The 15,664-nt window shown below is 35.7% G+C and overlaps 1 protein-coding gene across 1 annotated transcript in view; it reads right to left on the bottom strand.

Annotated features, from left to right (window-relative positions):
* Positions 1–15,664, bottom strand: part of Jam2 (junctional adhesion molecule 2) — a 53,785-nt gene continuing 38,121 nt past the window's right edge. Inside the window, exons 5-10 of the mRNA XM_026411921.2 lie at positions 15,104–15,306; positions 11,871–11,970; positions 8,394–8,501; positions 6,530–6,545; positions 3,608–3,650; positions 1–2,102 (exon numbers count right to left, since the gene is read on the bottom strand). Coding sequence (XP_026267706.2) covers positions 2,070–2,102; positions 3,608–3,650; positions 6,530–6,545; positions 8,394–8,501; positions 11,871–11,970; positions 15,104–15,306 — 503 coding nt within the window. The 3' untranslated portion in view covers positions 1–2,069. The remainder of the gene's footprint in view (positions 2,103–3,607; positions 3,651–6,529; positions 6,546–8,393; positions 8,502–11,870; positions 11,971–15,103; positions 15,307–15,664) is intronic.

The following is a 15,664-nucleotide window of genomic DNA, read 5'->3' as shown; positions in this document are numbered from 1 at the left end:
TTCCACAGATAGACAACTTTTTAATAATTAGAAAATTAGTGCTCACACTATATCCTATGTGTAGAAGAAACCATTTTTACATAATGATTTTGACTTAGCTGTATACAATATTTTAAGATACTGTACAAGATATATTTGGCACAAAGACTGTTAGATGTTTATACTGCATAAAGTGAATCGTTTGATATCTAGCCTTTAATAGCTTAAAAAAAGAAGCTTTTCCTCTATTTAGTGAAGTTAAGGCACTACTTAAGTTTCCTCTTATAATATGAATTTGTGTTATTTAAATTAAAGCAGCATTTAGAAAAATTTATAGATAGGTGTTTTCCATCGGTTGCCACCAGGAGTTGGGAAACTATGCCTGTGGGCCAAATCCTGTTTGTGCTTGCTACATTTCTATTGGGTTGCAGACATGCTCATTTTTGTGGCTGCTGTTGGGTGACAATGGCAGAGTCTAGTAGTTGTAGCAGGAGCCATATGGTTTAAAATATCTACTATCTTGCCCTTTACAGAAAGTTTGCTAATCTCTAATAGTGATAATTTGATTTTGGGGCAGAACATGTTATAGAAACCAGAAAGGACTCTAGTGAGGAGCATCTAATGCCACAGACAAGCCAAAGGGAGCAGGCTGACAAAAGGCATCTTCCCAGTGACCTGGTGTCCAGGTCTACAGCAGGCATTCGGTGAGTGCTTAATCCATTTGCTCAGTGAAAGCTGGGGCTCTGCTTTGCTACTGGGTGAAAAGAGCAGATTCCTCTGAAAATGACTTAATGGTGGCCAAAGTTGTCAAAGGTCATGAATCAACTTTTCATCTAGATTTTCCTGGAATAACAGGATATGCTGTAGCCATATTTTGTTTTTAATATGGATTAAATAATCAAAAGCAGTTCTAAAAGATACTGCCTTTTTTTTTTACACAGATTAATTGCTCTTACTATTAAGTGACCTGTTGGAATTTTCATATTCTAACACTAGTTGGAGATTTTTGTGGTTAATCAGTTCAGAAAACAGATGGTTAGACCCATTTTTTATTTTAACCATCATTCCTCAAGTGCCTTTTATGACTCAAGCAGGTGCCAGAGGCAGGGAGTGGTAGTGAGTTCATTTACTTATATTTTATTTACCAGACAATCACTTATTTCCTAATCCCTGACTTGCCATAAAAAGGATTGGCAACCCGTTGGCTTTAACAGTGAAGGACTTGATCCAGCCCAGAATTTCAATGAACGATTTTTAGAGACAGGGATTTGAAGCCACCACTCATGCAGCAAAAGATACCTGAAAAATTATGTGGGCTCCATTGTTGAGCCTTGATGTCAAGGTCATGGAGCCTCTTCAAAGGAGTCTTAGGGAAAGGAAATAGCAGCAAGCATCAGTGAGGATAAAATAAGCCCATTTGGGTTTGTATTTACTTCTCAAAATTTATAAATAACACACACCAGGTGAGTCCTATGCACACCTGTGAGCCCTGGTCATTAGCTACTTCTCTTCATGTCACTTTTGGTTCTCAGAGATGAAAGTAAATACAAAGTGCAAACCCTTGGGTATAAGACTCAACCTCACTGCCTCCCTTTTGTGGGTACATTAGTGATACATGAGCAATGGAATAAGGATTATATTATAAAGAGGATTTTGGTAGAAATGAGACCAGAGAATCCTTTTGCATCTATCAGTATTTTCTTAACCTCCTAGATAACACTCTTGCACACAGGGTGTCTGCAGGTTGTATTTGCTTGATTTGTGGATTAACTTCACAATCAGTATGATGTAATAACTTTCTCTAAAAGTTAGAACATTAGTTAACATTTCACAAATATCAAAATATTTTAAAGTAATTTGATTCCTGTTCTTTAGTCCAGACAAAAGAAGCCAGATCATATTTTGGATAATGACAGAACTATTTGCTTAAAAATAACAATTTTAGGTAAATCAAGTCATAAAAAACCATAATGAAATATCAATTTCATTTTGTTATGTACCTCTTTGCAAATTAAGACAAAGCAGAGTTTTATAATACTTTAATATCTGTAACAACTGTGGTTTTGGTGTATCTTAAAAGTAGAATTCTTTTAAATTATGAAGGATTTTGTGTGCTTGAAATCCTAGGGGAAAAAAAGAAAACAAATCAAGGTTAAATATAATATACTACTATATATTTAAGGAAATACATATAAGCCTTATGAATATCAAACTACATCCACTATAAGAATCATGGAGATAAAAACCATCACATATTTAATGAAATCTGTTTTATAGGGATTTAAATAAGTAAATACTAGGAGACAAGGTACTTGAAATTATGTCTAGAAAGTAAGGAAGCAGGGCTGGAAGTTAGAAATAGTGTTGCTTAGGGGTATGCTACTGGCATCTAGCGGGGCAGAAGCCAGAGCTGTTGCTACACATCCTGCAGTATACGACAGCCTGCACAACACAGAGTGATGAGGCTCAGAGTTGTCAGGTTAAAAACCCAGCTGAATATAAGGTAGAACTGAAGAGGACTAACTCTGAGATGATGACTGGCAACAGAGAGAAAGAAAAGGAAAAAGGAAAAGTCTTTCTTTTTTTTCAACTTAGATACAACATGCCTTTCAGTGTTTGGTGGGATGGGATTATTTCGTTCCATAAATTATAGGAATGAGTATGAAGTTACATATTGTTTATTCCCTAATTAAATAACAATATGCTTTCAGTGTAGCAAATTATATATAAATATATGGGGATTTCAGTAATAGATTCTGGAGTAAATGAATTTTAAAAATCAAAGTTTTATATTAAATTTGTGAAATTTTTATGGAGCAATAAATGAGTGTTAAATATTAGCGTCCATTAGGCTCACAGTATTTAAAATACTAATGTCCATGCCTCACCCCAAGCTCTACTGAAAGGAAATCTAAGAATCTCTGCTCTAGAGTGTTGAGGAATTCTGGGAACCCTCTGGTTTTCAAGCGGGAGTTAAGACCTTAAAAATATTAGAAACTCCTCTTCCCTCACTATATTCCTCAAAAAAATAACCCAGAAAGTTTAATGTCACTTAAAAACTATAAAATGTAAGCAATAATGTTCTCTAAACCATCAGAGTCAGATCCTTATTGTCTTTCTAGGACTTCTAAAATCCTTTTAGCCCTAGCAGAGGATATTTCATATTCTTAAATTTCCCAAGTGCCTTTGAATAACCAAAGGCAAATCCTAGAACCACAGATCTGCTGGGAGTGATCTACTTAAAGCATTAGGAAACAAGGTACCTGATTCCAGCTCCACCATTTCATCCCATATGAATTTAAGCCTTAACCTCCTCATCTATCAAATAGAGTTGAAAACTGCAGGCCTAGTGATCTTAAGGAGGCAGACTGATAATAGAATATACTATAAGAGAAAAAGAATGATATGATAAAGATCACTTCCTATAATTGATCTACAAATGCTGGGCAACCTTATCATGCTATACCAGTGGGGGGAAGGAAGCTAATGTTCACTTACATCTTTCTACATGCCAGTAGTAGACAGTAATACAAAGTACATTAAAAGTGAAAATTCACAACTGCCATATGACTGCTTCATTTCCCTTCCCTATTCATATGTCCTGTAAATATACATTTAAAATACTCACATTTTCACTCATTGTAGGGGCTTTAGATGAAGAACTACCCTTCCTGTTTGTGGAAAATAAGAGACAGGATTTACTGCATTATCACCTCCCATTCTGAAACACTATCCTCATTTAGTTAACATTACCTCCATACATTTTATCACCAGGAAGATGAATATTTATCTTAGCCAATAACTATAACTGAATTTCTTATATTTATAGCAGTATACACAGAGAAAGCCATGCAACAAAGTACCCATGAGTGAAGCCCTGTGCATCTAAATGTAGCCCATGGCTAATATACTAAAGATTTTTGTGCAATTATTGCTATGTAACTTAATATATTAACATTAAGCATTTTGAAAGCTTAATTATTATAATCTCAAAAATTCACTTTTATTAATAGAAAGATTTACATGTGACTGGGGTTGTAGTAGAATTCCAATAAATTTTAAAAGCTGTAGACTTAATGATCAGGAGGAAAGGTGTCAAAATATAAATATACTCCTTTCCAAAATATTATCTGGTTTTGTAGAGACATTAATTCAAGGAAACATTAAACTCCTTCACTGCTTATGTAATATGAGATCTCTCGGCTCAAAACCCTCCAATTATTTTCATCTTTCTCAATAAAGTGGAAGTCCTTGCAACTGCCTGGGGGTCAGGTGGGATGGGGTGGGTGGTGGCTACACATTCAGGCTGCCCCGCTCTTCTGAACTCACCTCCTTTGCTACTCCTAGTCCTGATAACTTGGATTTCACCCTGGATTTGTACTGGGATATTATGAGGGATGGGGCCAGGCATCTGGGAACAGGAAATCAATGGTAGCTAAGTCTTCAAAAGATGTAGATGACAGTGTATCTGAAACCATGGCAGCTGGGAATAGAGGAGAGAGCCCTTAGACTCACAGTAGGGACTGCCATGTCCATATGTACAGGAAGGACAGTCACAAATCAAGCACACATAAACTGGGACTTTGGTGATCTCATTCATATCTCATATACCAATGACTCCTACATTTCCATCTCCAGTGAAACTATTTCCCCAAACTCCAAAATTGAATATTCAGATACTTAATGATTAGCTATACTTGGAAGTCTAATAAGTTTATTGAGTATTAAAATTCCAAATACTCCAGACCTCTTCATCTACCCTACCACCACTTCCAAGGCCACTCCTCCTAAATCTTCCAAACTTCCATAAATGGAAACTCTATCCTTCTCATAACCTTGAAGCTACCTTCCATTGCTTTCTTTTTCTCACAGCCCATATCCAACAGATCAGCAAATAGTTAAACACACACACACACACACACACACACACACACACACACACACACACACATATACATACATATATCCAGAATTCTATCACTTTTCAACATCTCCAACACTGCTTCTTTGGTACCAACTGCTATTTTCTTTCTTTTTTTAATTGGCACATTATTAGGCATAATAGTAGGATTCATTATGCCATATTCATAAATGCAATTAACATAATTTGATCAATCTCATTCCCCAGTACCTTCCCTTTCTTTCTCCTCCTCCCTCCCCAAATCCAGCTACCATTTTCTCTCGCCTTGAGTACTGAAGTAGCTTCCTAACTGGTCATGAGGTAATACCCCTTGTTACCTCATGGTTTATTCTAAACAGAGCAGCCAATTGGAACTTTTGAAGAATTAGGTAAGATCATGCTATTCTTCCACTCACAGCCCTCCAATGACTTCCTATTTTAATTAAGTACCAACATTTAGCTGCTCAAAACTTCCTGGAAAGGTCTCCATACAATCTGACCTCTTTTGTATACTCATCTCCTTCTATCTGTTTCCCATATTCTGTTCAAGTCACCCTGATCTCCTTGATATCCCTTAGACATTTTAGCCATGTTTGGTCTTAAGCTCTACTACAGTTTGGATTCTGGATGCCCCCAAAGGTCCATATGTAGAAAGCTTGGTTCCTAGCATGCAAAGCTCTTGGGAGGTGGTAGAATCTTTAGGAGGTGGGGCCAAGTGCGATGCAGTTAGTCATTGAGGACAGGCACAAAAAGGAGATATTGGAAACTTTGTCCCCTCTTCTTCCTCTCTTTTGCTTTCTGGCCCCCATGAAGTGAACAGACTTGTCCAACCTCATACCCCCTGCCTCAACATGCTGCCTCACCCCAGGCCCAAAAGCAACCAGGTCAACTGATCTTGGACTGAAACTTGCAAAACATTTTCTGTCTTTAACCTGATTATCCCAGGTATTTGTTATAGTAATGGAAAGTTAGCTCACTCAAGCTCTTTCTGTTTCCTGCCATGAACATTCTTTTCATGGATATCTGCATGACTTACTCTCTCATCTCCTAAGGTCTTTCTCAGACATCGCCTTTGAGGGAAGCCCTTCCTGACTATCCTATTTAAAATAATTTTCATTCCTACCTTGTGCATTCCCTATCCTCTTACTTGCTTTATTTTTCTCCATAGTGCTTAACACAATCTGACATACTGTATACTACACATATTTGTTGACTTTCTGCCTTTCTTTACTAGTATATAAGTTCTATTAAGCAGTATTTTGTGAACTTTTTTGGTCTTGTTTTGTGTACTACTATTTTGCCAGTCCTTAAAACATTGTTGTCAAATAGATAATTAAATGTAAAAAATGACCTAGTAAAATTTTATTTGAAAAATTTAAATTTAGCAAAATGCAGTAAATGCATATATATTTTAAAATAGTACTAAGGGAATGCTTATAATGTCAATTAATGCCCATGATTCTTCTCTTGGTAATTACTCATCATTTACAAAAAGGCATGAGGCAGAATGTATTCTTGACATATATGAGAAACTCCCTAGAAATACACCTACAGAAATAACCCAATATCCCACTCTTGACTGTAAACAGATAAATAATAGAATAACAGTGGATATAGGGAGAGGCATGCATTTTAAGAAAATATACTTACTGGAAGGAAGTTTCTTCTACAAAAAGAATAAGTATATAAATCATTAATGCAAGAATTAATATGGGATGACAGATTTATTTAAATACAAGTTTTGCTTAATGTCTTTTTAATCTCAATCCTCACTTGCTGACATTTGTACCTTCTAAATCAAGGGTTGGCAAACTTTCAGCAAATATTTTAGGCTATGTTGTCCCAGAGGCAAAAGTAAGGATACTATTTAGGTACTTATAAAACAAGAAAGAAAATAAATTTCCAAATTTTTATTGATTAAATTTAAAGTATAATAATAAAGTTTTATAATACAAGTCCTAATAGTTGGAAGAATAGAACTCATTATGAGGGATAACATTTCTCTTAATTAGGATTCAAGTTAGTGTTTCCTATCATTAAATAATTGCAAAATTTTATCTTTAAAAGTTTTGGGGCCTCAGAAAATCAGGTGGGGGGCCAGATTTGTCTCTGGGTCAAAATTTGCCAACTTCTGTCCTAAACACAAGTTCAAGAGTATGGTTCTCTTAGGTAGTTTTTCTCCCAGATGAAAAAGTGAATGACATTATTAGCTAATAACCCTTAATATACAAATTAATTAATTCAGTATTTGAAGAAAAATTTGTTTGCCAACTCCTCATTAAAAATACTCATACAAACAAATAAAAAAAATACTCATACGGGTCTGGGGTTGTGGCTCAGTGGTAGAGCACATGTGTGAGGCACTGGATTAGATCCTCAGCACCACATATAAATAAATAAAATAAAAGTATTATGTCTATCTACAATGAAATTTAAAAAAAATACTTATACAGATATTAATTGCAAGTATAAATACAGACTACAAGAATTTTGAATAAGTAATCTTATTTGCAGTACTTTCACTGGTGACCAGCAGGGGGACTCGGTTAGAGTCCATTCATAAAATTACATTATGTGGGATTAAATTGAAGCAGTATAAACAAGAATAATACTATTAGTTCACAGAACAATTGTTCTTATTTATAGGGAATGTCCTTGAATCCATGTTTATATTACATTTAATATCTATTTATAAATATTATTTAAAACTCCTTTTAAATTTAATTTTTATTTTGGTATAAATTATTTTTAAACCCGTATTCTAAAATTAATGCTCTTTATAAAATAGTGGGTCTAATATTTGTTCATGCTATGAATTTATTTATTATTCCATTTAAAGATTCAACTTATACACTATTGCCAAAGGACCTAATGGAGTTCTACAGTTTTGAGATGATTTTAAAGACTGGAAATAAAGAAATATATTAGGAGAATAAAACATTATTTTTCAATCTCACCCACTATTCTATCATCAAATGGGTGCTGAAGTTACAACTTTCTTCAAGTTTAACTTGAACTAAAAACCTTGTATGGAAGCATCTCCAATACTGTCGGTTTCTAGTTTTGATTAAACAATGATCTTCTACAGTTGTGCTAAACTTGACATTCAACATTTCACTGTTCAACACTGATAAAATAGTTCTCTGGTTTATTTCAATAAAATTGCTTATAAAAATGAAATACTCAATTCCTAATTTAAAATAAGAGGGTCTAGCATGCACATAAATATACCACAATCTATATTGAATGTCTGCCTCTACACTATGCCACTCCAAGGAAACCACTCACACATGCTATGGTGTTGCTTAGAATTTTGCAAATGGCTGCTTTGTTCTTTTTTCTCCAAGATGCTTCACAACCCACCTGCATATTACCTTGAGCATCTTCTATAGCAGAAAATCAGTGAAAAAAAAATATTCTCCAGAGTTTGTTAGGACTTTTTAGAAGAAAGCATCTCATAAGAAGACTATATCCAAAGGAAATTGTGTATCAAAGAAGGGTGAAATTCACTTACTTGAAAAGTAGCCTTTTCTCTGAGCATAGCACACACCAAGGCCACACACAGAAATCACTAAGGCCACAACTACTACAGCTGCTATGATGCCACTTACGTTGAGATCATCTGGAAGTGAAATATACCATGCATAAATTCACATCACATAGATGGACAGACTTCATCATTAAGTTGAAAGGACTCAACAAACTCCACTTTGCAGCTATGCTAAAAAGCATAGTTTCAAGACTTTGAAGCCTGTTCAACAATTCCAAGGCATAGCACAAAACTGATTGAAAATGTTGACAGAACTAAGTTTTGCAAGAGTCTTAAATTTTAAAAAGTCCTGTGGTCAAGAAAGAGAATGTATGAAACTGTTTTGCATTCATTTGGAAATGCAGTAATTCAGAGTTAAATATCAGGTTAGAAACTATCTTTTTCCATATTTTTATTGGTTCATTATAATTGTACTTAATGAGTTTGTTGTTACATATTCATACATTGCATACAATAGAAGCAATCTTTGAAGTTGGATGATTTGAAATATTCTATTGTGGCTCCTCTGCCACAAATTTTACTTTAAATTCTTCTGTATCATCCTATGTGTCAATTTCACAAATAATGAAAAACTCCAAGAGAGCAGATGCCACTGCTCTTCTATAAAACTGTCAGAAAGACCTTCCTTCTTGAATTGACTGGTTGTGTTGTATGTATGTGTGTATCACATACATATGTACACTAAATTGTTATCCCATGAAGTTTAAAATAAATTAAACTCAATGAAGCAAACACACTTTTCTCTTTGCTATAAAGTTAACTCTTCTCTATCCTAATACAAGTAGATTTTTTTTGGACTCAAGTTTGGAATTGCTACCATGTTACAAACTTATGAGTTTTTTTTTCTGGATTGATTCTATTACCCAATAATTAAATTATTAAACTTCCAAGCTTAATACTTCTGCAAATTGGACACTTTATCAAAGATACCCTTTATTCAAATCATTACTAAAATGATGAACATAACTGTTCCTTAACAATGTAACAGACTTATAGATACCTTCCTTCATATACCACAATTTACCAGTATGCCTGGAATTGTGATTCAAGGAATGTATAAATCCTAACATTATTGCATCACATTTTTCCATCCTGACTACAGGAATTTCATGACCCACATTCTTGTTATTCAAATACATTTTTTTTGCATTTATTAAAGAAGCGATTCTTAAAGAGTTACACCCCTTGCCCAATGTTGTGGCTCAAACCCAAGAGACCTCGCGCATGCTAAGCAAGTGCTGTACCACTGAGCTATACCCCAAGCCCTTAAAAATTTTTTTTCTAAACAGGAGACATGATAGATGAATCTTCCAAAAGGCTAATTTGACCAGAGTAAAAAACACCAATTATTACTTGGTATAGATTCAGTTCATATTTGGTTGGCCACTGAGAGGTCAAGGTCAATGAAATTCTGCTATCTATTTACTTGATTAAAAAACAGAAAAGAGGGCCAAAAATCACAGTAATCAGAATTAAGGTAAAATTAAGTCAATAGCTAAATGAATTCCTGAGAACCAAACTGTGCCTACTATTTTTTATAGTAGCCAATAAATTTGACATCTACAAAGTATTCAAGTCTAATGGCTATTACAAAAACAAATCCTTTTAGTTTGCAATGAATTTGACATCTATGAAAGATTAACCTTAAAAGCAAAATTCTGACAAAAAATCCTCTTAGCCTGTAAGTGCTAAATCATGCAGTGGACTTTAAGTTGTTTTCTTCAATGGAATGGAAGACAGAAGAGTAGTAAGGTAGAGGTAAGCTGTTTTCATCCAATAGCTATTTTCTGTGAGATATTGAGCAAGTCATACAACTCAGTGAAGAGAAAATGTAGCAATAAATATTTTTGTATTCTTGAAAATATTTTTGTATTCTTTCTCTGAAAAAAAAAAGAATTTTAAAAAGAAGAAGGCCACCATTAAAGGAAGGTGTTATTATTCTCACTGAAAGGAACCAGACTGCTAAAAGGCCAAGGAGGAAGCTGTACAATAAACCAGTCTGGGAATGATCAGCAAATCCATGTTTGATTTTCCTTCTATGCTTCAAAAATAATTTCTTTAAGAGAGTTAACAGATTCTGGTTTTCATTACAAAATACCAGTGGTATGTCATGAAGAAAATGAATTTATATGTATTTCAGAAGAAGAAAATTAATAAACCAAAGTTGTGAAACACTGAGGCTCAATGAATGAGCTTTAAACAAACTAATTTTAACATTTAAGCTAACTCACACCTAGAAAGAAAAGATGCATAGAAATCATGAACAAATTAAATCAGTAACCGGGTAAACAAACTTTTAAATTCGAGCATCCCCATATCTGCAGTGATCTATATTCACTGAAAAAGTGAATTTCTGCTCCATAAAGTTGAGGACAAGTTTCTGCAACCAGGCCGACCCTCAATATTCTGTTTTAGGGTACAGCCATCCTGAGTGAACTTTAACCCTTTGGTGCCAGTTCTAGCATATCCCTTCATCACACACAACTATATTCAAAACACTGGCTGTTTTTTTTAAAAATATATATATTTTTATTTGTAGGTGGACACAGTGCCTTTATTTTTATTTATTTATTTTTATGTGGTGCTGAGGATTGAACCCAGTGCCTCATCCACACTAGCATTCTACCACTGAGCCACAACCCCAGCCCCTCAAAACACTGGCTCCTACTACAAGGAAGAATTAAGTCAAAATATTGAAAATTAAATTTTAAAAAATAACGTGTTTTGAAACTTATATTACTTAGAAAAGATTATTAAGTGCTAATTTATTGAACGCTAAAATTAAAAGTTATTTTGTGATATGTAGCATATGTGTGGCAGTTATGTTTTATAGCAACGTAGGTCTTTAGGTATTCCACGTCTTTTTAGAGAGACTACTCTGCCATATGTATAATTAGAAAAAATTATCAACAACTCTTTAACATAGCTGAAACTTATATAATGCTCACAGTGTGCAAGCACTGTTCTAACACTTTCAAACACGGAGTACTTTAATCTTCATAGTAGCACTGTGAAGAAGATATATTACTACTTCCATTTTTGGGAAACGAAGCATAAAGGTCGAATAACTTGCTTAAGAGGAGTCAGCTAATAAGTGGCAGAGCTGTAAAATGAACTCCCATACAGACTCCTGGATCCACAGCAATTTACAGTTTATAAAACACTTAGCTTTTGTTTGAAAGATTACTCAGAAAAGTATATTTTAAAACCATTTACTTGAAAAATTAAAACATTTGTTAAATATAATGCTGAATATTCTTGGCTTGATTGGAAGACAGATTAAAATAGCATTTCTGCTTCTTTGTTATATCAAGATAATTTTCAACTTTACTATCCACTTATCTCTCAAATAACTCAACCCTTTCTTACCCTTTGCTCCTTCTACCCCCACTGGCACTCTGTAACTGCAAACCATTTCCTCTTCCAATATCTCATGCTTACCTACTTGCATTCGTTTCCCAGGACACCTGCTATATCCAACAGAATTTCGAGCTTCACAGAAGTATTCTCCACTGTCGAGCTTGGAAACAGTGTTAAATTGCTATTTGTGGAAGGGGAAAAAATAAATATATACTTTAAAAGTACAAATCTCAAAGTAGGCTCTTAACAACCACATGCCTTGGATTTATCATTAAGCTAGTCTTTCCTTTTTAATGACTCAAAACTTTACATTTTTATTGTGGATTCAAAAATCTACCATAACTTCAAGGAGTAAATAGCTAAACCTCCTGTTTAATTTGACAGAAGAAGACTTAAATATATATGAGGAAGTTTTTGTTCTGTTTGCTTTCTTTTGTCATACAAAGAAAGCTGTATGTTTAGGAAGGCAGTGGGCATTTTTAAAAGTTTACATCATCCAACAGTAGCATTTCTAATTCCTGGGAAGCACCACTTACCAATGATGGCCTCTCTGTCAATGTACTTTCTAACTCAAAAGCAAATTCACTGCAGCAGAAAATAATGAATATTTACTCTGAAGAGCTAGAGTTACCACCAGGAAGTAGCTCAAGGCCTAGGAAATCTTCATGGTGCTGTTCACAGGATTATAAATTCTAACAATTGCAGAAGTCTTGAAAATTCTGTAAAGATAAGGTCCAGACCTTGCTCCTTCTACTTCCTACCAAAGCAACTGAAAGGTAAGACCTTTATATGATAGACTTAATGATTTGGAGTTTGTAGCCTTGGGGAATTTCTGGAAAGAATTGAAAGCAAACAGGAAGGAAGGAAGGGAAGGGAGGAGCGAAGGAGGGAAAGAAAAAGGGAAGGGGAGAGGGAGGGAAGGAGGTCCTGAACACCTTAAAGGACCTTGCCAGGACCCCTACAGAGGGTGTGGGGGTACTCAGAATTATTCTTTCAGGACCCTCCTGGTCATATGCTCAGTACTGCAGAGGTCATTGCTGACCTCAGCCATGGGAGCCATGAACCTTTGAGGAGCACCTCCCCATTGTCTTGGATCTTTCTGGAACATATTTTCCTAAGTTAGCCAGGGCTTTGATCGGTTAACACCTTTCCTTTTTCACATTTCTTTACCTACTTCCTATGTCCTTTTTTTTTTTTTTTTTTTTAAGAGTACTTCAACATGGTGGAACAGAAAGCCTTCCCAGGCCTGTTTTCAGAATCATCTCTCCATCCCCAGAAAGCCAGAATCCTTTTAGAATCTTCACCATAAACTCAGGGCCATGGTAATGGATAAATAATAAGGTAGACTAAAACCCCAAATGATCTTCCAGCCTATTACTGGTACATAAAAGGAAGTCACTGGCATCTGTACACTGGAGTCTTTGTTTCTCACAAAAGAGGCCATCCTAGTTCAAGCCAGGGCTCTCCTTTGGCCTCATAGGATATTTCAAGGGTTCAGGCTCCCTGAGAAAAGTGAATCTATATCATTTCAGACTTGCCGTGGGGCTTTTATCACCTGCTCTGAGAAAAAACAAATTTGAAATGTAAATATAGCACAGTGTGACCACAGGTTTTCTGCCCAGTTTCTCAGTGTAAAATCGCTGGGACCTGCTGACTGCTAAAAGGGCCAAAGCAGGGCCTTTTTCAAGCAGTGGCCATATCTACTGATATACTTTATTATTTAGCTACTGCATCAAATTGGTTTATGTATCAGAAGATCTAGTTTTTAAATGTTATTGTATGCTACTAGGTAGAAGGAATGAAAGACACTTTACATGCTGTCTTCAAAATTCACAAAATTGTTATTATTACCTCTCCTTTAAGGTTTTTTTTTTCTTTTATTTGTTTGTTTCATTTTGATATTGGTGCTTGTAGTGATCCTGTGTTACTAGAAATTAGACATTTTAAAATTGACATATTATTATTTTGATTGGAAAAATATTTCAAGCTCATTGACTTTTTTTTTTTTCTTTTTGGTGGTACTTGGGGATTAAACCCAGAGCTGTGCACAAGCTAGGAAGCACTCTATCACTGAATTACATTCCCAGACTTTTAAATTTTATTTTGAGACAGGTACCCAAGATGGCCTTGAATATGAAATCCTCCTGCCTCAGCTTCCGGAGTAGCTGAACCACCATGTGCGCCACTTCACCTAGCTCAATGACCTTTCTTCTTTCCTACCACTAGCCTCAAGTCACACAAAAAAGTAAAAATGCTCTTTATTTTAAATGTCATGAGCATTAAGGGATTACTTATAGATTCTCATCAGGAACCCTAGAAAGATCTTTCAATTAGAATCTTTTCAAGGAGGAAACAATCAAAAAATCTGGGGACTAAACAAAGTAATAGATAACTAAGTTACAGAGACACTGCTGATGAGCTAGAGTCATGGAAAATTTTAATGATGCACACATCCTACCACGGGCTAACTGTGGTCACTGTTTTTACAAGGTTAGTGCCAGGGTCAGGGTATCCCCAAGTGAGCTTTAGTTCATTGCCCTAGTGTTGTATATTGCAACTGCCTTTAGTAACTTTCCAGGCCAGAAAGGTAGCTATAAAGAACTGCTGGGTGTATCATCAGAAAGCAGTATTTGCCTGCCTCAGGTCACTTGTGTGTTCAACTCCCGGTTCCCTGTACTGTCTTCTCGTCTCACATAGCAGTTCTTTCCATCACTTCTTGGTACAGGTACCATCATCATCTTCCCTGCTACCCTTTCTTCTCTCCACTTAGCAAGCAATGGTATCAGTCTTCTATTCTCCGTGTTATGGTTTGGCGATAAGGTGTTCCCCAAAAGTATCTGTGTTAATACAGAAGGTGAAGTGACTGGACTGAGAGAGCTGTAACCTAAACAGTCCATCCTAGTTTGAATGGACTAACTAGGTAGTAGTTCAGTAGTTCACCTGAGGCAGGTGGGGCATGGACAGAGGAGGTGGGTAGCTAGAGGAACACCTTGAAGGGCTCATTTTCCCATTGCCTGTCCTCCCCCGCCAGTCCTCATTTCCTGAATACCATGAGCTGAGTGGCTTTCCTCCACTACTGCCCTTCCACCATGATGTTCTGCTTCACCTTGGTCCTACAGCAATGGAGTTACCAACCATGTACCCAACCTCTGAAACTGAGCCAAAATAAACTTTTCCTCCTCTAAGGTTTTCTTTTTGGATATTCTGGTCACAGAAACAAAAGGCTGACTAGCATATTCCAACATCTTAAGTTCTAATAATATTTTTATCCAGATGTCAGGTGGTTATTAGACCAATATTTGAAATGATCTTACCAGAGTTCCAGATTTTGTATTCATTGTATATGAGCTGTTGCTGCTTTGGGAGCCAAGTTTTGGATTTCCTAGTAAACGGTTACCATCCTTAAACCATGTATATTCAGGAGCTGGAATCCCTTCCTTATCTTGACATCGTAGCTCTACCACAGTTCCACTCAGAGCAGAAGAGGGTACTTCACAGGATGGTACTGCTGGAGCCACTGAACAATGAAGTCAAACAGTAATGGTTACATAAAAGCTAAACATGGATTTTAATAGCCAGTAAAGATGTACTTACAGAGCACTTGTAATAGAGACTGGCTACTTATTTAACAGATCCATTTCCTTTCTTCTTGGGCACATAGTAGAACACATTTGTCAGCCCCTTTGCTGCCAGATGGGGTCATATGCATGAGTTCAAGGCAATGGAGTGTGGATAAAAGTTATATAGTTGTTTCCAGGCTTGATCTATAAAAACTCCCTGCATGATTCTCCATTCATTCCCTCAACTTGTCCCATCCCACTAACAAGCAGTTGTCAACATCCATGTTAACCTTGGAAAGCCATGTACTGAAGATG

The sequence above is a fragment of the Urocitellus parryii genome, chromosome 2, assembly GCF_045843805.1.
Source record: "Urocitellus parryii isolate mUroPar1 chromosome 2, mUroPar1.hap1, whole genome shotgun sequence".
Lineage (NCBI taxonomy): Eukaryota > Metazoa > Chordata > Mammalia > Rodentia > Sciuridae > Urocitellus > Urocitellus parryii.
Note: the sequence above shows the minus strand (reverse complement) of the source record. Positions and strands in the feature narration are given on the sequence as shown.